Consider the following 22,044-nt stretch of genomic DNA (forward strand, 5'->3'; position numbering starts at 1 on the left):
GAGGCGCTGTCTCCCTCTTTCCCCTCACACATACCAGTTGACTGGGAAAATAGAATACCCTATTAAAGCAGAAAGGGGCGGGGTGGGAGAGATGTATTGAGATTTGCTTGAAAGAAATATTTATGAGCTGATTTTTTTTTTAAACACAGTGTTGTCTTTAGTGAACATGTTTAAAGATTTTTTTCCATCATCTATAATGTATATCGATGGGATTTATCAAGGAAAAGGGGCTAGTTACAGTTTGTACGTGTGAATCCCGGATAATGACGGTAAAGCGCATTCTGAACATGTGCTCTGCCGGAGAGGTGTGACTGCTCGACACGGCTGTGGACTCGTGATGTGGAGGTGCTGTGAGCATGGGCGATATTATTCAGTTATGTTGGGTTTTGTTTAGCATTTTTTTTGCAGATTCTCTTTGTGACTGTCAGATAGATACAACCACAGCAGAAAAGACATTTAAGTTATGGGGAAACAATATATAAAACAGGAAATTGCTTCACCGCTGCATCACCAACAATCCAAATTTGCTGCTAAGTTGTGTGAGAAGCAGCTGATTGACACACGCTGGACAAAGGAAACAGGGATTGGAAGAATTGTGGTTATTAAGTCCTTAAACTGTAACAGAGAAGAAGAAGGGCTGATAGGAAGGACCGTGATTCAGTTGAACCCTTGCTGTAATAATCTATCTTTATGTCTGGTAAATGAATTTGATATCATTTTGAGGGGATAGATTTTTAACACTGACAGTTAATATCACAGCATTTATATAACCAACATATTTGAGCGATTTAGTACTGCGCTCTCTGATGACATCATCATGTTTTTGTTTTTTTTCCCTTCTCCACACATTACAAAGCTCCTTCACAGCCGCAGGAGATATTATTCAGCTGTCTTCATCATCTAAGGAGCTCTCTGAGTGTCCAGTTGATTACAGTCTAATTCAATTCCCAACCAGGGGCCTAGCCCTACAGTACATGTACCCCAGGGGTATTACTGCAGTTTCCAGGGGCTCTATGTGAAGACTGCAGAGTAGCTCAAATATTTCCCTTTTTTCAAATTGAAATTAGGGATTAAAAAATTTATACATCAACATATGCACAGTATTACGGAAAAATAAGATGAGTAAACACTTTAGAAAGTTAGCCAAAAGCTAACTTAAATAGCTATATTCATGAAAGTGTAAACAGTAATGGGCAAACAGCTGAAATAATCTGTGAAAAGAGTAACAGACTAAATAGATGGATGGATAACTTGCTTAATTAAACAAACAAACAAACAAACAAAAAAATTGACAAATTCTTAAAAGATTTGGCAAATGTAAACTTAATACATGGTTGAAATATGTGTGAATATTAATGGATAAACTCCTGAAACTGAAAGCTTCAGGGACTTTGCATGCAGCTTACATTAGAGCAACACAAACAGTGATTCAGTTATATGACAAACAAATGTATGACTAATCCTGTTAAATCAATTCAGTTAACGCATTTGGAACATGGCAGGTTAATTGCATTTGTCCGTCTATACTGTGACAACATTACCCACCTGTTTTGTGCTAAAAGTCTGCCTGCTTTTGTGAGCTTTTTAGAGAAACTTGGGGTTTTTTTCCCCTAGAAGATGAAATATGGAACTGCTTTTGCAGATGAGGAGCATCTAAAGTCGAAGAGCCAGCTTTCATGACAACACGCATCAGACTTTCTTTGGTTCAGCAGTGCAACGTTTGTCTGGATGTCTCCTTCTATGACCAGAGTGGATGATCTAATAGCCTGCTGCTGCAGATACACCCTCGGTGACGACAGCATGGGTGAGCAGGTGAGGTCAAAGCCAATTGTCACTAATAGGAGCGAGATCAGCCGAGGCACTAGCAACTGTGCAGAAACTCTAACCTTATTATTTACAAAGCTGTATCTCGAACCTTATCAGTCTCAAACGGAGGTTTGCCTTCAGCGCGCTCGGCTCAGCAGATTATCACAGTCAAAAAAAAAAAAAAAACTGAAGAAGAGAAGAGAAAACAAGCTATACTGTAGCTGTCAAAATGTTCATCCTGTCTGAGTTTCTCCTTTACAAGTGCCTCACTATATGTAAACACAAGCACACACCCACACAAAGACACACATCCAAATAAACAACCGCAAAAAAGTGCACGCCTACTTGCGCACACGCACTGCATTTTTTTTTCCAGTCAAGGATGTTGGAAAACCTGTCAGACTCTCACAAAGAAAAGCAAATTTATTTATTTATTTGAGTTCAGAGTAATTACCGGCATTACCGCCGTGCTTGGCTGTGACATCTCTTTATAAAATCAGGTGTCAGAGTGCGCCAAGTAGAGACGTGCCAGGGAGGAAATGTGACTCTTTTCCTCTTCTAATCTCTAATCAAATTAAATAGGTGAACACTTTTTCCTCCTCCCTCTCTCTATCTCCCACTCTCTCTCTCTCTCCCTCCTCCTCCCATCACATGAGATGGGAGCAGATAAGCTTTGCCTGTAACTGCCAAGTGTACATCTAGATACTATGAAAAATTCTACTTGTCAGCACTTCCATAATTTTTTGGTCCTGAGGAATTTTTCAATATGACTGCATGAGTACACATAGCAGCAGCTCAAGGAAAACACCAGAGCCAAGAATCCAATTGAAGGTATTTGTTTCCATTTCCGGCTATTTGGCAAAGATGAGACTAGATAAATATGTTATTCATTCCCGCCGAACACAGTGGCTTCTGAGGAAATATGTTACTCCTGCCTCTTTTCTTTGACTCTAAATAATTGAACAGAGAGAAAGGAAGGCCTCTGCAGGGTTCATATTGAGTTTTTTTTTTACTGACTTTCCCCACATCTGTTCCTACTAGCTCTCTTCCTTTAACGCATGCACACAGACAACCAAAGCTTCGCACACATACAGATCAGATGCCTTACACGGCTGTCTGAAACTCACTGCTTTGAGCTTTTGACAAAAATAAGCAGGATAAAGCTGAGTGCAGGTACAATATGGTCAGACTCCGCTGGGTTTGCAGATGCTTACGCTCCTCCTTTAGCATGAGCACACCACCAGGCGCCCCAGGGCCCTGACAGAAAAGATATGACACATTTGAAAAAAACTAGAAGAGGGGAATGAAAACAACTTCCCCCATGAAGAAGAAGAAGAAGGCAAAAACAAAAAAAGCTTGTGTTTTACATCTCTCTCACAACGACAGCTTCAGGGACAGTTTATGTGCAAGAGACAAAGACACTTTGACACTGTCAGCTTCTGTCACTGAAGCTACCAACGGTTGCTGGCGAGGAGCTGCTGCAGCAAAGCAGCAGCTCCTCGCCTTGTGTTGATCAGCGGGCGTGTGTGAGAGGCTGGGAGATGGCTGGGTCTTTTGTGTGTGACTTGATGTCTAGAGGCCTTTATGATAATGAATGTTAGGTCTTCCCCCACTAAAACATATCAATAAATAAAACATAGGAACTCCTCCATTGTGGCTGATTCACACACGGAAGGAGGCACAGGCCTCTTTTTAGCTTACTGCCGCTTTAAGGGAGTGTAGCTTAGCTGTGATACAAATACACCATCATGAACACTTAAGATGAACAATCCACCTGAGACTAAGAAAGCAGCCCTTTAAACCACGGTGAAGGAGAACTATACATAATTAAGAGAGGAAAGTGTAAAGATGTAATTGGTACATTGTTGATAATCTTGATTACCATTATTAAGTAGTTTTTAAAGATACATGACTCTGAGCCATATTTAGAGGACCTAACTTATTAATCAGGCAGCTGTTTGCAGTAGCTCTTCAGAGAAATGCAGAAGAGATACAGTAATTACTGCAAGTGCCTATGAAGAGAAAATGTATTGTCGTTTTATGCTAAGTTAAAAACCTATAAAGGAAACTGAGCCGATATGGTCGGCATTTAAACAAAACATTTAAGAGAATCTAAAAAGATGCAGACAGCAAGAATTAGCGCAGTCAAACCACTTTTTAAATCACTCGCTACATGAAACAAAAGTAAGAAATGACAGTAACACAATGGTGCAAACAAAGTTCCCCTTTGTGTCTTTGGTTTTTGTGTTTTTCTGCTCTGACTGCAGAGGTCATGTTGCAGGTCGTACCCTCAGGTTTGAGGTTCCCTCACAGGTGCTGTCTGCCATCTAGGCCGAGCTCACCCCCAGCCATTCCCAGGCTCTTGTGGGTTCTTCAAACACTTCTTGGGGGAAAAAAAACTCCACTCGAATGAAAAAAAATTAAACATTGATTAGCTAGCAAACATCAGTAGAAATTTATTTTCAGAGGCTGAACAGGTGTGAAAGGTTAAAAAAAAAGGGGGGGGGGGGCGGAAAACAAGAGAGAAAGTGCTTGAAATTGATTGATTGAAATGGGATGCTTTTATTTTTTAAAAACAAACAACATATTAGAGAACAAATGACTGTCATAATTTGTATTTGAGTCTTACTGGTCAATCAACATTATAAATAGAAAATTAGATTGGTAGTGAAAATTTGTAACTCTGGTGTGTGACAGATCAGAGAACAGATGGCTCTTCATAAAACTGAAGGGAAACAGCGTTTGAAGTAATAGACTTAACTAATGCCAGGAGTATCATAGAAAAGGAAGGCATGTTTTCTTTTGAGCGAGAACATACAAAATGTTTACAGTGTAAACGTGTTAGAGTGCCACATGTGAATGGATGAAGACACACAGTGCAGTTCATGTATCACGCACAATATACCCCCACAAACCAGGGCCTCACTGTGTGGAACAGAACCTATGTGGTATCCAGCTTTTGTGATTATGCTTGTTATCATAGTCATACTGCCCTCCATTGGTTAAAGCTCATATTACAAAAACCATGCAGAGGGTAAAGTCGGTGGGGAAATTTCAACTTCAGAACAGTTCAGGATTGTTATTTTATCATTTAAAATTGATCACAATCTTGAAAGAGTTCATCAGCAGTTTCTCAAGATCAGCTATGATTTTAGAGTCAATGTACATGATGGAGGTACTACTGGAGGCGCGCTCCATCCGAGATATCGTCATCTTATTTATCATTTTATACAATCACGGTTCAGTAATGCTGCAGTATAAGTTAGTTAGGATGAGACACTGAAGATTTGGCTTCATAGATGATGCATAGCTGAATGCAGTTTTCACTAAAAGCGTTACTTCTGAATGTGTTCAAGCACTTTTGCTGTTCTTTTCTATGTATTTTGCACATTGAGGGGAAAAGGAGACCAGAGAAAAAGTGGTTGCGCATACATTGGATATTTTTAAATTTGTTACTTAAAAAAACCTTAAAAGACAAAGCAAATTTACTTACCAAAGCAAATTTTGAAATAATTTTAAATGCCCTACGCCCACAGAGTATTTGGAGAGATGTATTTTCCCCATTGCTCCCCATTAGTATCACAAATTCTTAGACTTATGTTGCACTCGCAGCCGAGGAGCTACCGCAGTGTCATGCGAGTGCTTCCCATAACACTGCACAGCAAGATGAGTGAATTTACAAAGTGATTCAGCGATTCTGCTGAATGGACGATTCTTGTTGGCTTTTAGGGGGGATATATTTGGGTTCGATTTAGCGTGCTACAGATGTGACTGAGCAGTTTCATAAACTAGAGAACAAGAAGCTCAGTGTCTTAAAAGGTCCTACACACCCATGGTGCTCTAACACACTATCTGACTGGACCCGCCGTTGCTTTGTTGCCCCTGTTTAGCATCTTTATGATTCCACTTGGTGCATGTGGTCATAGACTGATGACTTACCAGCTTTCCCAGCCCAGCACTGTACACCTTCAGCCTGAGCAGAAGTGAAAACAGCGTTTGAAGTCTGTGTGACAAGTAACAGAAGGCGTGAAACCAAATTTACTTTACAAAGCTGCAAAGAAAAATGATTTCATTCGTGCTTAACTAATTCTGTTCAAGTTTAAAAATGGCTCAAGTTTTCTTAAAGCTCCTCACATGTGAAAACAGGCTCATAGCATTTAGTAGTGGCGTTTACAGGAAATGTGGTGCTGATTTAATAGCACATCTGGCACGAGGCAGAGGAAGGCAGCATTATATACCATACAGTAGTTTAATTTGTTAATAGCTCATATGGCAAACACTTAACTTTTAAATGATAACCTCACGTTTAAAAGGTGCTGGAGCTGTTTAACGTCTTTAACTCGCCACATGCACGTGAAGTACATTACAAGTGAACAATAGATTAAAATTTGGTTCGACACACACTGATGATGCCTCACTTTCTTGCTCTGGCATATTTATAGGTGACCTTATAATGCGACTACTGACTCACATAATGTGTGATCATGATATGCTGTTTATGACCCACGTGTTTAGTACCCAGCTGTTGCTTAAAAGGCACTCTTAATACTTTGCTATTGTAACTATTTGTCCGTGTAGATCACTGAATTTTCTTTTGAATTACAAGGAGAAATATGAAGAATGACTCTCATGGTGGTTGTAATAAAAAGTCAGATCATCACGAGGTTTATTACCAGATTATTCTGCATCATATTCACATCGCATACAGTATACACATGATTTAAGGCGATCAGCAAAAACTGCTAAATCGTAATAAACAGTAGACTGCTACAAACCACATTATAACCCTGAACACAGCTCTCATGAAGCGACGATGAAATGAACGAGTGAATTGTTAACTTCAGCATGAGGTTTACTGGTGAAAAAGTTTGACTTTGTGTAGCTGTCAGAGGCCTGACTAGAATAATGAGTACCTAACGTCTGGGAGGCAGGCCGAAGGTAGCTGATTTAAGAAACTGGTCATGTTTAGGATATTGCCATGATTGAAACCAGATGGTACTGAGAAAACACACACTTTTCATTTTTCATTACGCACTCGTTTGGGTGAAAGTCCTGAAGATATTATGTCGTCTCTTTTGAAGATGAGTCATAAAACCATGTCACACTGGCTGCGATGAGTTCCTCAGTGGATTCTGTAAGAACAGTTTCAGGACTGAGGTTTCTGCAAGTTATCTAAAGCTCTGTCAACAAACTAATAGACTCTGATAAAAAAGAATGCTCATTGAATCCGGCTAAAGCTCACTATCCTCATTCACTGACTTGCCAAAGAACTTACAGTTGAAAATATATCAGGGGGGAAAAAGGGGGTTAAAACCATCTACACCCATGCAATGTTTTATGCCTGTGCACATACAGCCACAGTCCCCGAGGGCCCGGGAGATGGTTTGGCAGGGGATCACGAAGAACAGGTCAACATAAAGAGCGAGGGAAGGCGAGGCAAGGCAGACGGAAGAGTCAAAAGAAAGCCGGTGAAGTCTTTGAATCCAGTGGAATTCCTCTCCTCCTCCGTGGCTCCTCTGGGAGGCGTCAGGAGCCTGTGGAGAGAGCGAGGTAAGACGGGGCCTGTCAGGAACAAAGCTCCAAATTCACATGATATGTTTAGCTAAAAGGGTGAAAGAGAAATGAATCAAAGCTTGGCGGGATCAAAGAAACGCAACAATAAAGTCAAGGCGGTTGCCATGGGACCAGCAGGAGATGCATATCATTTATAAGTTGTTCTTCGGCTCTGTCAGATGTGGAGGGAATTGATTGTTATTGTTTGGAGGATGAACTGCTGCTGGAGGGGGTTAAGAGCAAGGGTCATCATCACACAGCGAGAGGAATATATCTTCTCACTTTTAAACAGCAGCCGCCTGTGATCAGTGTCAGAGGCCAGCGCAGAAGCACCTTCAACTTGTGATGAGACAGACACAAAGACAACTTTGTCAACCCCATAAATATCTTATCGCCACAAACCATTGATAGGCTAAACATTTGTTTTGCATCTTACTCTGTCAGAGGTTATAATCACTGTTAGTGTTTGAATTGGAAATCAAATAGACTTAAGCTGTTAACTGGAGACTTTCATTTTTATGCATGCATTACTGTCCTTTTCAAACAAAGAATGCTAATCCTTTAAAACTTTGTAAAGGAATATGGAGCCCCCCCCCCCCCAGATTTGCGAGTTTTTAGGGGATAATTTACCTTAATTACAAAAACAAGATTCTCTAGCAACACCAACACATTGATGAGTGATTCAGTTTTGTATCCTAAACTTAAATGATTTAAACTTTACAGTCGATGCGGTGCTTCCTATATGAGTTTTGACACTAACTATAAACCAAAGGGCTCTGGTTTCAGTCTAGAAACCTTCATTGAATCTTGACAATCTGTAATAAAGACATAAGGAAAAAAAATCCAGAAACTACAATATGATCCGGTAGTACAAAAAATGTATAATTTATTGAACTGAAATTATTTACGGCCTATTTAGTTGATCATCAAAATCAAAATATGTCAAAACCATGGCAGATTTTTTAAAAGAGAAACTAAACGGGCTGTATACCTCTAGAGATAAGAGAGGGAAATTCTGTTTGTTCTTGTTATTTGGTTGGGTCTAAAGCCTCGAAGACAAAGGCAACGTAAAATAACTCGGGTCTACCTGAGAACCCGAGAGCACAAAACAAAACTTATAAAAGAAAAACAAATCAAAGAGTTTCACTATTGCAAGGGATAAACAATGAAGGGTGAAAATGGATAGAGAAAGGTTAGACATAGTAATGTTAAGAAAAATCACCTAATAAATCAAAATGTTGCTGTATTATTGGAGTCAAGTTGTTTTTAAGTATAAATAATATGAATTTCACAACAAGTAGCTTATTCATGTACTTATTTTAATTCCTATATTATTCAAAATGAGCTTTTCCACACAAACCAGTTAGCGACATAAATATTCCGCTTATGCCTTAATTACACACAATTAATGGATTTTCCCAAAAGAAAATCCGATAATATGACTGACATGACAGTGAGACATGATTTTGTATATGCAGGTGCCTGTTAGTGTGCATTTGTGTGTGTGTGTGTGTGTGTGTGTGTGTGTGTGTGTGTGTGTGTGTGTGTGTGTGTGTGTGTGTGTGTGTGTGTGTGTGTGTATGCCCAAGCAATGATGAGACCCAGTCTCTTGTCTGCTCTCTCAGATTGCGCCCATGAGAGATCCAAAAATAACAACAAAGAGCCCTCGGTGGGTGGGATGAAAGCTCTGTCACCAACCATTTCAGCACATAGAGTCTCCTCCCCTACTGTATCACTGAGTGACATCTCACACATCACATGGAGACACGAGAGGGAGGCGGACGCTCTCATTTGACCGCAACAAATATTTCCATATGTTAATAAGATTGCTGTTGGATTTAGTGGGGGCCAAATGGGTTCTGATTCGGAAGTGAAAGGTTGCATGTTACTGTGTAATTGCTGATGTTGACATTTATCATGTGTGGTTAAAAACTGGCTTTGAGGAATCATTTAACACTGAGGTTTTTTGCAAAAATGTAATTTTAAGTTAGATGAGAAGTGACACTCATGTTACCTAAATATTAGGATAAAACCACAAGGTCATTGACTTACCTAAAGACTAGCTTGGCTTTTTCCAGAGTTCACAGCTACATGTTAAAAACACATCTTATAAGACTAGATTAGGTTGTTTGTTTAGGGAACATAAAAATAAGGTAAGAGGGATCTACCTGCAGTAACTCATCTAGCTTTGGCATTACTACTACTAGATTTCATTTAAGCAGGACTTGGTTTCCCCAAGCAGGTAACTCGAGGTCTCATATGGACACTTAAGGCTTATCTGAAAAGTGAGTCCCTCCCCATAGACTGTATAGCAAAGATGGCTTCCTGCTCTGTAAACGTGAAGGTAATAGAGAAGTACCTTAAGCCTGCAACTCTTAAAATTGCTCCGTCAATCTAGGGTAATAATAGAATGGCAACAAAAAATGGTGGTTGCCAGGTGATTTCATGCAATTTTTTTTCATTTTGCAAATGATTAAAAGTAGTTGCAGCAACCACCTGGTTGCCCAAAGTTTTGCCCAAAAACAACCTCAATGTCTGAGTTATCACTTTTGATCACAAGGCAGTTGCACAGGTCACCTGGTGGGAGGCAACCTGTCTCTAAACAACTGCACTCTGAGTTACAAGTTGCACAAATTACAAATTTACATCACTACAAGCATTTCTCAGTCAAATTGGCAAAGCTTTGTAAATATTTGCTGTCTAACTTATAAACAAACCATCAAAAGAGACCAGCAATCAGTCTGAATCACCATAAGCTTATGAGTGCAACACTTCTATGACACATCTTTTTGTAGTAGGGAACTTGACTTACTGTGTTGCCAAACAGTTGTATTCTGACAAAATTTTAATTTGAAAGCAAAGTTGCCGAGTTGGAAATGTCTGTAACTATGTCACTATGTGTCGTCAAATTCCTGAATTTTTGTTTCAAATTTGAGGTTCTGGCTCGAATATAATGTTAAACAGAATTTCTATGTGTGTAGATATTTGCAACAGAATGGAACAGATTTGAATTTTTCTCAGATTCATCAGGTTTAATTAAATGAAAAATTGTTTAATGGTGTTTGATCACTATATCATCACAAGCAGACTGGTCCCTGCCGTCGAAGCAACTATTTTAAAAGGTAATGAGATCGCAAGGTCATTGCACACGGTCATGCCACATCCTCCAACCACTCCTAGCATGACAATAACTTAATAGTCAGCAGGAGCAGATGTCTTAAATAATGTATTATCTCAGTTACTAGTGGTTTTTGTTTTTTTGTATATATTCAAATTGTGTTTTTTTTTTAATTATGATCGCTATAAAAGTGTGCTTTAGGTTGTGCCTATGTATGCATATGACAAATCACTTTGAGCATGCCACTTCTTATACATAGATTTAGAATACCAAGATGGTGATAGCCAACACACTGTTTTCAAGGCTTTACAACAAGACTTCATTAACTACTGGGGGATGGTGGCTACATGCATCTTTAATATGTATTTGCTTTGCTAGCTTAAAAATAACACTTCACAAATGAATGATTCTGTCTTCTTTATACAGTCTACAGGTTTCCCCTTGCTTCCAGGCTTTGTGCTAAGCTAAGCTAGTCTTTCTTGCCTTCAAGTTAGTGTGCAGGCATGAGAGTGGTATTGATTTTCCATTATAACTCTCAGGAAGAAAAAAAAATTAAATTAGCAAACATACCAAAGTTAAATTATTATTAAAGTTACCAAATTAAGAAAAGCAAAAAAAAAAAAAAATCATATAAGCATTAAAGAGAAAATTAGACATGAATCGATTCAAAATCTCTGCAGAATCACTGAAACACTGGAGTAAAGTGACTGTAAAAATCTACTGATCTAATACAATAAAAAACCCCAAAGTAGTGTTTTTCAGAGTCCCTGCTAGTCGTTAAATTCACAGTGAAAATCCCTCCATGTTCTACCACTGATGTCAGGCCAACAAAACTACAAACAGCAATGAAGGACTCCATTGTTATTTCTAACTGGTAGAAGCCCTGAGGTTATTTTTCCTCTGCCTTGAAACAAATCAATGAAGCACAACTCACTTTGAACAACTGCACATTTGCTGAAATCAGATGTGGGTTGAGGAGCCAACCATCATCGCACTTATTCTGTTTGTTGACAGAGGAGGACTTTGATAAACAAGCCTGTTCTTTGAAACAGGTGCCCAAGCATGAGTTCAGTTTTGAGAGGCAATTCAGAAAACTGACTGATTAGAGGATGTTTGTTATTCTACATGCAGCCATTCGGATTCTGTGTATCCTTCTCGAAGTCGCAGAAAGGCTTTCGGTATAAACAGTGATGCTATTTATTTTTCAGCTAAGATAACACAAAGGTTTGACATAGATATTTGCCAATTTTCAAATACCCAAGCAGTCAGAATGACTGTCTTCTCCCATCACTTTGATAAAAGCATCAACAAACAGTAGAACTTGATAAAAAAATCGTACTCTTTCATGGAGGTTTCCTTTAGCCAACGTTGCCCCCATGTGGTTACAAACTGCACAACGTACAAGTTTACATTAGAAATGAACATCCTAAATCTTATGAAAGTTTCCTGGTGTTATGCTTTGATTGCATCATTCATGTAAAATGTAAAGTCTGCCTTCTCAACTGAAAGACTGAAAAACTAAAGTTATGGCTTAGCTGCGGTGTGTTTTTCCTGGCTGTTCTACTACAGTAAACACAACACGCAGCCCGGCCGGTTCACAAACTCAGCTTATCCTCACTATCAACATATGGAAGTGTTTTGAAATTGCTATCTACTAGCAGCAAATGGTCTTAAATCAGTCATTTTAATATCAAAGCACTTAACACTAGAATGATGATTACTTGCAGGTGGAAAGCCATGCTGCTTGTCAGGACTGCATTTGAAGAAAATGACTGAGCTCTTATCCGACACGTACAGTACAGCCAGTGTTCAATAGGCAAGATCGAATTACAGAAGATTACTTTGGAGTTTCAGCAATTTTCCCAAATTACACTGGCCTTTGGTCTCTGGTAAACTTGATTGACTTGAATGGTTTTCATTAGAAAGCCTAGCAGAGTCTTAGCTGTTGATACCGGTACACAAAAGTTGAGGCATTTGAGGGTGAGCGGGTGCAGCTGGGACACTGGAAGCGAACGGGTATGCAAATCCTTTCATGGAAATGCTTCATCATGTTTTAAGGCAACACAGGCTAGCAGACTATGCGCTTTGATTTGTGAAACTTATCTGTGTTTCACAAGCCTGACATTCTCCTACTACGCAGCCATTTGGTCTCACTTAGTTGTCTTTCAAAGGATCTCCTCGGGAAAGCAATATAAGTTCTGGAGTTATTAAATCAACACAGGCTTTCATAATCAATATGGAAGAAAAGTATTGTAAGTATATAGTGCATTTGGTGGGCATTCACAATAAAACCTCATGTGATTTACACTCCGTGTCATATTTGAACTTGAGTCCACCCTCCCTCTGTCTCTCCTCATCCAAAGAACTAAATCTGAGTAATGGAAATCAGTTAGATGTCACAAAGAGCCTGAGCCCAGACTGACAAGAAAATAGCCATGAATAACATGACCACCCTTATTACCCTCCCAGGAAAATACTTAGAGTGGGTTCCAAAATGAAGAGTAATGCGGAGACACTTTCTGTGTCACAAAGAATAAGAGCTATTTATCATGGCCATAGATATTCCCACATATTCCCCCTCAGCTGTCTGGTTGCCTCAACCGCTGCCAAAAAACTGAAATTCAAGAGGTAAATCTGCAAGGAGTTAAGGGTTGGTGTTATAGCTTCTTTTGATTAAGACACTATACTAGCCAACCCGATGCATAAAAGTCGAATCAAGTTCCCAAACTTAGCATAATCAGGTGTGATTCTCATAGTTAGCTGTCATTTAATGATGCCTATAAACCTGCATCTGCATGTGCTGCTGGAAAGAACAACCAAACAGGGAAATCTGTAGTGTGTGTGTGAGAGTGTGTGGCCACATTTCTAGAAGGGTTCTTCAGGTTTTTGATGCCATCTTGAGGAGATTTACGGCTACAGCAGGAAACTAAACCACAGCGCTCATTTCAACTGCAAGATAAATATTTGGGTTACGTTTCCACGATATCCAGTGTCACTTAACGTTTAAGATAGTCTATTTAGAGATTAATGTCAGAGGATGAAAGTGTAGTCATTATTTTTTTAGAGGGCAATTATAGTCGAAACCACCAAATGTTGTGTTTAACTTGTGAGAGCTTTGATGTATTTGTCTGTTCATCAGCGTGATTTAAATTCCAAGCAAAAGCGCTTTAGGAAAGAGAGGAACAGATTGAAGTTTGAATTCCACTTAGTCAGGGGGGTGTAGCAGTTTTTCGGGGTAAGAGAATGAGGGTCGTGTAATGGATCCATCGAGCAGGACTGTTAATAAATAAATAAAGAAAACATAACTGATGCTTTTCAGAGTCTTTGAGTGAATGCGAACATTAAGTCATGGCCGCTGGGGGAAATCCATCTGTTTACGAAAATGACATCCCACTTAGACATTATCGTTTCTTCTTTAATCATCTCCCACCATTTTATCCAGACATCATCAGGATGTGACACTTCAGAGGTCAGATGCACACGCTCCACCCGCAGCCATCATCCAGCTGACAACACCCCAAATTTTTTTTGGTATGGCAGCTCCACACCGAACACTCCAAGACAATGAAGACCATTCACACGGATTTCAGTCCAAGCAAGATGATATGAGGTACTGCTTTTCCTTTCACTGCAACAAAAAAAAAAAAAACACATACGTAGGCAGTGCTACAGACTATTTTCCTCATTATAAAGCTGCAGACTGGCGCAGGCTTCTAATGACATTTGACCTGAGTGGCTACTCCCTGCCAACATTTCAAACCAGTGGGTGCGCCACCAGAAGGCCAGTTAAAAAAGACTGCCCAAGCCTTGAAGCATGGATGAAACTGGCAAACACAAAATATGGCTTGTATTAGGATTAACTTGTACTGCCTGTCAGATCTGATGTCTGCTGGCTTGCTGGACCTTGTGATCGGGGTGTGGTGCATTTTACAGAATAACTGCCACCAAAAAGAGACTTATTTTTCAAGGGTTTGCAAAGGATACCTTTATTTTAGTAGTAATTTATAAGGGCTCTAATGCATTATACCAAAGAAGTAGCAGGCTCAAACTGGCAGCCACGGTTTCTCTACTCCACACAATAGCATAAAATATATTTTATAACACAACAAATCCTGTTGTATTCAACATACTCTGAATTAGCTCCACCCTAACCAGGTTTAAAAAATTAAATACTTTTTTTAACCCATGTTTAAAGCTTGACATTTTCATGAACCGGATATATATATATTTTTTAATGTGGTATCACCATTTCTACATGCCAGTGCTTCTTCAAGCAAACAAACACGAACAAAGCCCCCGTGTATTGTGGTAAAATGATTGAAAGCCACAATGATTTGTTTGCAAAGTTTAAATGCATGTTAATGGTTATGAAAGCTTTAGGGTAACACAGACCTCCGTGTTTCTCAACAATTCAGCGATCTTACAGGTGAGAATTTAAAACACATTCAGGATTATAAGTGTGTAAAGAGCACACATGAAACACTTTAAAACAAAGACGTCTTTTATTGGTTATCAGCTAGCTTGTTTTAAAGAACCACAAAAAAACAGTCCTGATTTTGGCAACGGTTACCTACAGCATACACTAAAATGTATACTGTGCATGTAGTGTTAAGCTTTGATGCACAGCATGGCATCCAGGAGGTTGTCTGTATGTCTGATATGCGCTGTGATGAAACCGTGGCTCTTCAAAAGCAGGCTATATTCAGTTGCGCTCCTCTGTTTCCCCTCGCTCATGCTAAGGGCCTGCAGCAGCCCACGACTGGGGCCCCTTCTGTCTTCATCCAGGAAGATCTCGCTTAGCAGGAGTCCACAGCCTAGCAACATGAAACATAAGCAGACACAGAACATCAGAGAACAGATTTGTACTCCCTTTTCGCTCTTTACATTATGTTTCCACAAAAAAGTATTGCATAAGCAAGGCAGCACTCTGACTTGGCTTTAAGCCTTCGTCTTTTTCAACACTGAGCTCTTTGCAACAGCGGTTCAGAACAAAGACATTGTTAAACCCAAACTAACCAGCACCTATCGTTTTAGCACAGCATGAGAATCAATCGGTCAAATCAGTTTCAAGCATCTGCAGAAAAAGAGCTTTTGAAGAATGAGAATATTATACTCAGCATTAACAATATGCTTTCTGTTTGAAGCGATGTTTGGCTGACATTCACTGTTCAGTAAAGATAAGTACTCATATGAGTGAATATAGCTTTACAAACCTGCTGTGCATGCATCTGCGATTTTACTCAGCAGTATATGCACTTTCTCATCAGGCAGGTCATGAAGAATCCTCGCCAGGATATACAAGTCTGCTTTGGGTAATTCGTCTTTTAAAAAGTCTCCTGATCATAAAGAAAGTGAAAAAAAGCCCTCAAATTAATCACAGATTGAGCGGAATTTGTTGGCATATTTGTCACTCTGTCTAATATGATCCAAACAATCTTTCAGTCACAATTTTCAGTGTCACAAAACAACTGACCTGCTACAAATGATACCCTGTTGTCTGGGTGCTGTGGATGGAAAAATTCATTCAACTCGACAACAGCAGGTAAGTCAAACACTGTTACAGACAATCCAGGATGAGCTTCGGCGAATTCATAAGCCAAGGCACCGGTGCACCCTGAGACAGTGAATTAAGACAAAAGATGTAGAGCAGTGGTTTCATATTCAGTGACAAGCTGTAACGTTTTGCATTCTTTTCTTACCTCCGAGATCACAGGCTGACTTATAGGTGGAGAGGTCAAATGCCGTTGCTATGGTTTTCCCTGTAATTTTTGCAATGTTGTGCATGGCCTTCATGAATCTCAGTTTGCCTTCCCGACTGCTGGAGGAAGTTTCCTTTAAAGAGAGAAGGTGAGTTTGAATATGCTCTCACCAGCACCGCAGATATATGACACAGAAATCAGAGATAGCCACCTGAAGCATTTGCTTGCTAAAGGCCTTCTCACGCTGGCTGGTGCCCTCCTGCACAGCACTCTCAAGGTGGGAGAAAAGTGGCCACATGGTTTCGTTACAGTGCTGGAGGTAGCCATGCAGTGAACACGGGGCATCTGACCTCAGAAAATCTGTGGCCAGATCTGCGTTCTCATACACTGGCTTTTGGCATGCTAACAACAGAGTGACAGCAAGATATTTCCAAATTAAGTATTAAATGCCTGCTGCTGAAGGCAAGGGAAAAATATCATGATGCAATTAATAAGAGAGCTGGCTAACCTTTCTCTATACTCTTCAACAATCCCAGAGATACACAGGCTTCCAGCAGACATTCGGTCCCCTTTGCAGATGCTTTGATCTCCTGGGCCACCTGTGCTGCATCCAGCCCAGGCCGGCTATGTAGCAGGTCAAACAAACACAACTTGGATGCTGTAAAAAGTGCCTGCAATGTTTTTGGAAAAGTAGAAGGGAATGCAGAAACAAAGTTAGCTTTTTTCCCCCTTTTATGTTGATGTGAGATTGTTGTTAACGAAAAGCATATGCTTCCTGGTTCTTCAAATAGTAACACAAACATTTCTATTCATAGCAAAGTGCATGATTTACTGTATTCCACTACAGCTGCATACCAGTGAGCTACCATCTCAACTAAAAACTATTGTTCTCTAGTTCATTATTTACTTTATTTTCTTTAGAGACAGACAACAAGATCAGCAACAATCTGTGTGCTAAATGTAAAAAAAGTAAACAGAGTTTGGTGATGTTTCCCACATCCAGCTCATAGTTATGGATGAATGAACTGGATTTATACCACGCATTAAATAACACATTATGATTGCCTGTAAAGGTTTGATAACCATAACTTAAGGTGTTATTGTGATCACTTTTTCTATTTTTTCACATTTTACCACAATCATTCAGAATATTCAGGACTTAGAAAGCCTCGCTTGATTTGATAGGCGTAAGCCAAAGCAGTTCAGGACCTGAGAGGAACTTCTCCTTTCTACTGACAATGACTTTCACAAACAGATTTAGCAAACACAGCAGTAATCTTCTACTGTGCAGTGCCACCTTCTCAAAGTGGAAACTTGTGAACTTTAGCCTGACAGTCTCGTAAGCAACTAAAGCAACATCTGGGTAAGACAGTCATTTGAAAAGCTGGACTATTCAAACTGAGATTTTTGACAGCAACCACCAAATGTTTATCTGGAAGAAACTAAAATAAGCAGCATTTAATGGAAGAAGAGCAACTTGCCCGCTGTTAAATACAAATATGTGGGTGGAAAGACTGAGATTTAGTGATGTGTGGGAACTGGTACCACAGGAAACACTCTGCACATGTGAATGTATTGCACTACATATCAAACTTTAAATGCAATTGTTCCAGTTTTGTTTACCAAAAGGTTTTTAATTCCCTTCTTTTAACGTCGAAAACCCAGAAATGTGTTTTAGCTCAATATTTTGCACAAACCTGTATTTATTATTTGCTTAAATCTGTGTCCTCAAGATTTGTGGTCACCTTAAGCTTCACAGGCAACTTGCAGGGTACACAGGAAGTCACATAAACGTATCAAGAAATATGTCAGCACATGTCTCTGTGCAAAACCACCGCAGATTGGTTTCACTGATTTGCTTGTATAGAGTGGAAGCTTTATTTTGCAAAAATAGTGAGCTTTGGATGCAGTTAACTCAAGACAACTCAAGGTTTTAAGCTGAGCTACGTTACTCGTTACATCTTGTGGAAGCCAACTACACAAAGAACAAACACATAAAGTTGACATTTTTTCTGTAACAGGTCTTTTACAGAAAGGACTTTTTTTTTTATACAAAGGCACTGATTACCTTTGAGGCTTTGAATCCATCCATCAGTTCACAGATTCGCTCCAAGTCTCCTCTTGTAGGTTCAGTCACCTGCCCTCTCCTTGTTATCGATGGTAATGTTGCATTGTCATGAAGCTTGACCTTCCTGTTGTCTGTATGTTTAGACGTGCTATTGACCAATGTCTGTGAACTTTCACTTTCACTGTCTTCTCTTTTTACCTATGGGAAGATTTTCTATAAATAGTGTCAAAAGGCGACAGATTTTTGTTATAGAGTTATAAAAACAAACCTTAAGGGCAGGACTGGCTGTGGGGGTGATCTGGGTGTGGAGTCTTTGAATGTCACAGGGGCTGCTTGGTCTGCGAACGGATGAGTTGTGGCTGGGCAGAGCTTGTGAGCTGGAGGGGGGCTGGGTGGGTACTGAGATGGGAAGATTGTCGCTGCAGCTTGGAAGGGTAGACGTGCTTTTCAAAGAGGAAGTACAAAAATTGTAAATAAGGTCTAGCTGTTTGCAGAAGTGGTTGAGGGGAAAACCCACAACATTGAGAAAGTCTCCATGGACATACTCGACCAGCATGCCACCCAGAGCCTGAATACCATAGCCACCAGCCTTGTCCCTGAGACACACACAGAAAGGTTTCACTTGTACAAACACATGTAGGCAAAGATCAATAAACACATACTGTAAATGATCAGCTGTTTACTGGATGCATTCTGCAACAGTTTCACACTATTTCTGAACTGAGCAGAATTGTCATAGTTTGCTGACTCGTGTCAAATGGGACAAGGCAAACACAGCTGGAACAAAATCAGGCATCAAAGTCCAAAAAGCAACAAGTTCATGAAACTCACAAGCAGTTAAATGACCTCCATTGATCGAATACTTAGAAAGAGTCAACAATAACTGTTACAAATGTGAAAAGTTAAAAAGATCACACTTACATGGGCTCACCACTATTGATGTACTCCCATAGCATATCTTCTGAGAGATCAGCAAACTTCACTTTAGTTTCTTCGTAGAAATCTACCAGCTGGTAATCGACTTCTTCATCTTGAAGGCAGCATTGAAGAAATGAAAAAAAGAGTCGCAAGACAGAATTGCCCAATAAATGTCTTCTACATATTTATGGCAGAAATGTTTCTCTTACTATTTTTGCTTAAAACATCTGTGCTAGTGATCTGTAATAGGGAACTGCTTCTTTCTGAATTTCTTTCATTTTACAGAAAAATAAAGTACAAGTGTGACAGTTTCTGAGTCTGTACTTACTTTCTTTTTCATGGCAGAGGACAATAGCTACACCAGTGAACACACTGTGCTCTTTACCACTCAAACTGGAAGAGAAAGACAAAATCACCATGATATCTTTTTCCATTTTATGGTTTTTTAATGTTAACTCTGAATGTTTCCCATTGACACAGACCTTGACAGCATCCTATAAGCATCATGTTTGTCCACTGGTTTCTCCAGAATCATGCCATCTACAGTCTGTGAAATAAACAGTTGGCTAGAGTGAATAAAGAAAAACTTTACAGTAGCCATTAAGAAAATGCATTTGCTTTTGTGCTTTTTTCTGTCTTACCACAATTGTGTCAGCCCCAATAACTATATCTGGAGTCTTCAGGTGTTTCTAAAGTAAATCAAGACAAAGTGTTCTCAGTGATGACATCTGACTGAATAAATTCTATTATTTGTCATAAAAAAGTAGCTTATCTTACAAAGGGCATCCTCCTGGCTACCTCCAGGGCCTTTTGCTTGGCTGTCTCAACAGCATACTCATGAGGTGCTTTGAAAAGCCCTTTATCGAGGGTTTCCTTAAACCAGGACGGCACAACCTCGAAACGTAAACCCTGACAGATAAGAGGGCAAAGCAAACAAAACACTTGTTATATTTAATAGGACTTACGCCACTCTTATCAGATTTACCAACCTATGAAAAATCCAGTCAGTATGGGTTTCTTAAATCAATAATCCTTTAAATTAAGTTTAAAGTAGTTCCTTCAGTGAACTAGCTATACATGTTTTTATTTGACATGGCTTTTCTAGCTGTGTCAAATAAATAAATTTGTACCCAATGATTGATTTGAACTCTGTTATTTTTTCTAAATTTTGCTCTGTAAATCTGCTCTCTTAATGTGGATTTGTCTGCTTTTTATACTTTAATACAACTGCTAATTTTTAACCAACACCATAAAACTGCCATGTTTTAAAGAACTTAAAAATCAAATGTCTTCTCCCTTTTTCCTTCTATTTCACCCATTATAATGAACCAGACTACATGCTAGGGATGATGATGAGATGATTTTTTACCTACTAGGGTTTTACACATTTACACTCAGTCCTATTGTGCAAACTCAAACTACATTCTGTGAATATACGGAATAATAAGGAATAACAAGGGAATAATCAGGAAAACGCATACTGCACTGCGGAGAATCTCAAGTCTTCTAGGAGAAGCGCTGGCCAGCACAACCAGTTTACCAGCAAGCTTGGAAATGACTGGGTTCAGCACCATGGTGGCCTTTAGGTCGAACTGCCAACAAGGTGAACAGAGTTAAACATTACAGATGTGTCCTCTGCGGCTCCCTTATATCAGAGCTAATTTTATCATAACATGAAATTAGCTCTGATATTTTAAAAAAAAATATTATTTATGTATTTTACAGGATCCAACTTGTGTTTGTAAACTGTATTTTAAGATTTAAAGAAAGAACAATTCTCGCCTCTGAGCATATATAACACGAGGATGTATTGTGTTCACGCACAATTAACAATGACCTTAAAGAATACAGTGAGCACTTTAGAGAAATCCCCACTCAGTTGCATAAAATCTTAGCAAATAATTTATTGCATAAAGTCAGCAAATAAAGACAACTTCATATTTCAGGAAGCATCGGGCGTAAGTAGCATAGCATTACACAACAGGTATATTTTACACAAGTAAGACATTGACAGCGTTATGAAACTCGACGAACACAGTTCACAACACTAAAGATCTGCTTTAATTACTCTGCTGTTAGCAACACTAATTCATTTGAGCTAACTTGTGCTAGTTTGCGGCGTTTAAAGCTGCGGAGCGAGAAGAAAGAGGAAAAAAATTAACCACGAGTGAACAAAATGTTACTGCAACGTTTGGCGACCAAGTTCACCCCAAAGTGACATGGTTAAAATCTCTCATGTGTTCACTATTATACTATAGTACATGTATATAGCAGCTGTCCTTCTTACCTGTACAACTCGGGGAAACTGACAGCAGGACCCGCCTGCTGCGTCACGACGCATGCGTGATGACGTAATAAAGTAGGCGTCTCGAAGAAACGCACACCAGTTCCACCAGTAAACTACTGCTACTACTTACGACTACTGCTACTCAGGGCTGGACTGGGACAAAAAAAAAAAAAACCCAGCCTAGGCATTTTGACTAGTGACCGGCCCACCATGGCATTATAGGAAAAGTCATAAAGCCTTTATAATAAACTTAAACCTACACCATCTTCCCAATTCTGGTATTCTAAACAGTACTTAGCAAAAATATAAAACAACCTAATTTATAATTACATATACCCAGAGATGGGCAGTAACGCGTTACTGTAATCTGATTACAGTAAAGTAAGGGATTACTATTGCAAAAACGGTAATTCGATTACCGTTACTTTCCCGTAGGAACGCTGCGTTACTGCGTTACTAAAACCGTGATTTTTTTACAAGAATGTCTCATGACAGTGACGTAAGCGAGTGCGACGTTTGTGACAACAGCTGTGTGTAGATCAACAATGGATCATATATCGAGTACGGAGAGAGTATGAGCGTGCAGCTTTTAAAA

General features: G+C 39.4%; 1 protein-coding gene across 1 annotated transcript; it reads right to left on the bottom strand.

Annotated features, from left to right (window-relative positions):
• Nucleotides 1–14,504: 14,504 nt before the first annotated feature.
• Nucleotides 14,505–21,503, bottom strand: asmtl (acetylserotonin O-methyltransferase-like). The gene is made up of 15 exons (XM_085385280.1): nt 21,450–21,503; nt 20,644–20,754; nt 19,940–20,071; nt 19,804–19,851; nt 19,645–19,709; nt 19,491–19,555; nt 19,166–19,274; nt 18,513–18,840; nt 18,245–18,442; nt 16,685–16,847; nt 16,388–16,578; nt 16,177–16,309; nt 15,951–16,091; nt 15,691–15,813; nt 14,505–15,291 (listed from the first exon to the last, which is right to left on the bottom strand). The coding sequence occupies exons 1-15, from the start codon at nt 21,501–21,503 to the stop codon at nt 15,086–15,088; spliced, it is 2,067 nt and encodes a 688-aa protein (XP_085241406.1). The 3' UTR covers nt 14,505–15,085.
• Nucleotides 21,504–22,044: the final 541 nt, after the last annotated feature.

Source organism: Rhamphochromis longiceps, linkage group LG16 (genome assembly GCF_057381845.1).
Source record: "Rhamphochromis longiceps isolate RC_006_pf linkage group LG16, R_longiceps_female_GT1.1, whole genome shotgun sequence".
NCBI classification, from domain to species: Eukaryota; Metazoa; Chordata; class Actinopteri; order Cichliformes; family Cichlidae; genus Rhamphochromis; species Rhamphochromis longiceps.

What these genes read in the sequence shown, in the direction of transcription:
- asmtl (XM_085385280.1), bottom strand. Translation starts at nt 21,503, where the DNA reads ATGCGTCGTGACGCAGCAGGCGGGTCCTGCTGTCAGTTTCCCCGAGTT. An exon ending in CAGGGTATCATTTGTAGCAG is followed by an intron (nt 15,814 to 15,950) that starts GTCAGTTGTTTT and finishes CTTTATGATCAG; the next exon opens with GAGACTTTTTAAAAGACGAA. An exon ending in CGCAGATGCATGCACAGCAG is followed by an intron (nt 15,292 to 15,690) that starts GTTTGTAAAGCT and finishes TCATGTTGCTAG; the next exon opens with GCTGTGGACTCCTGCTAAGC.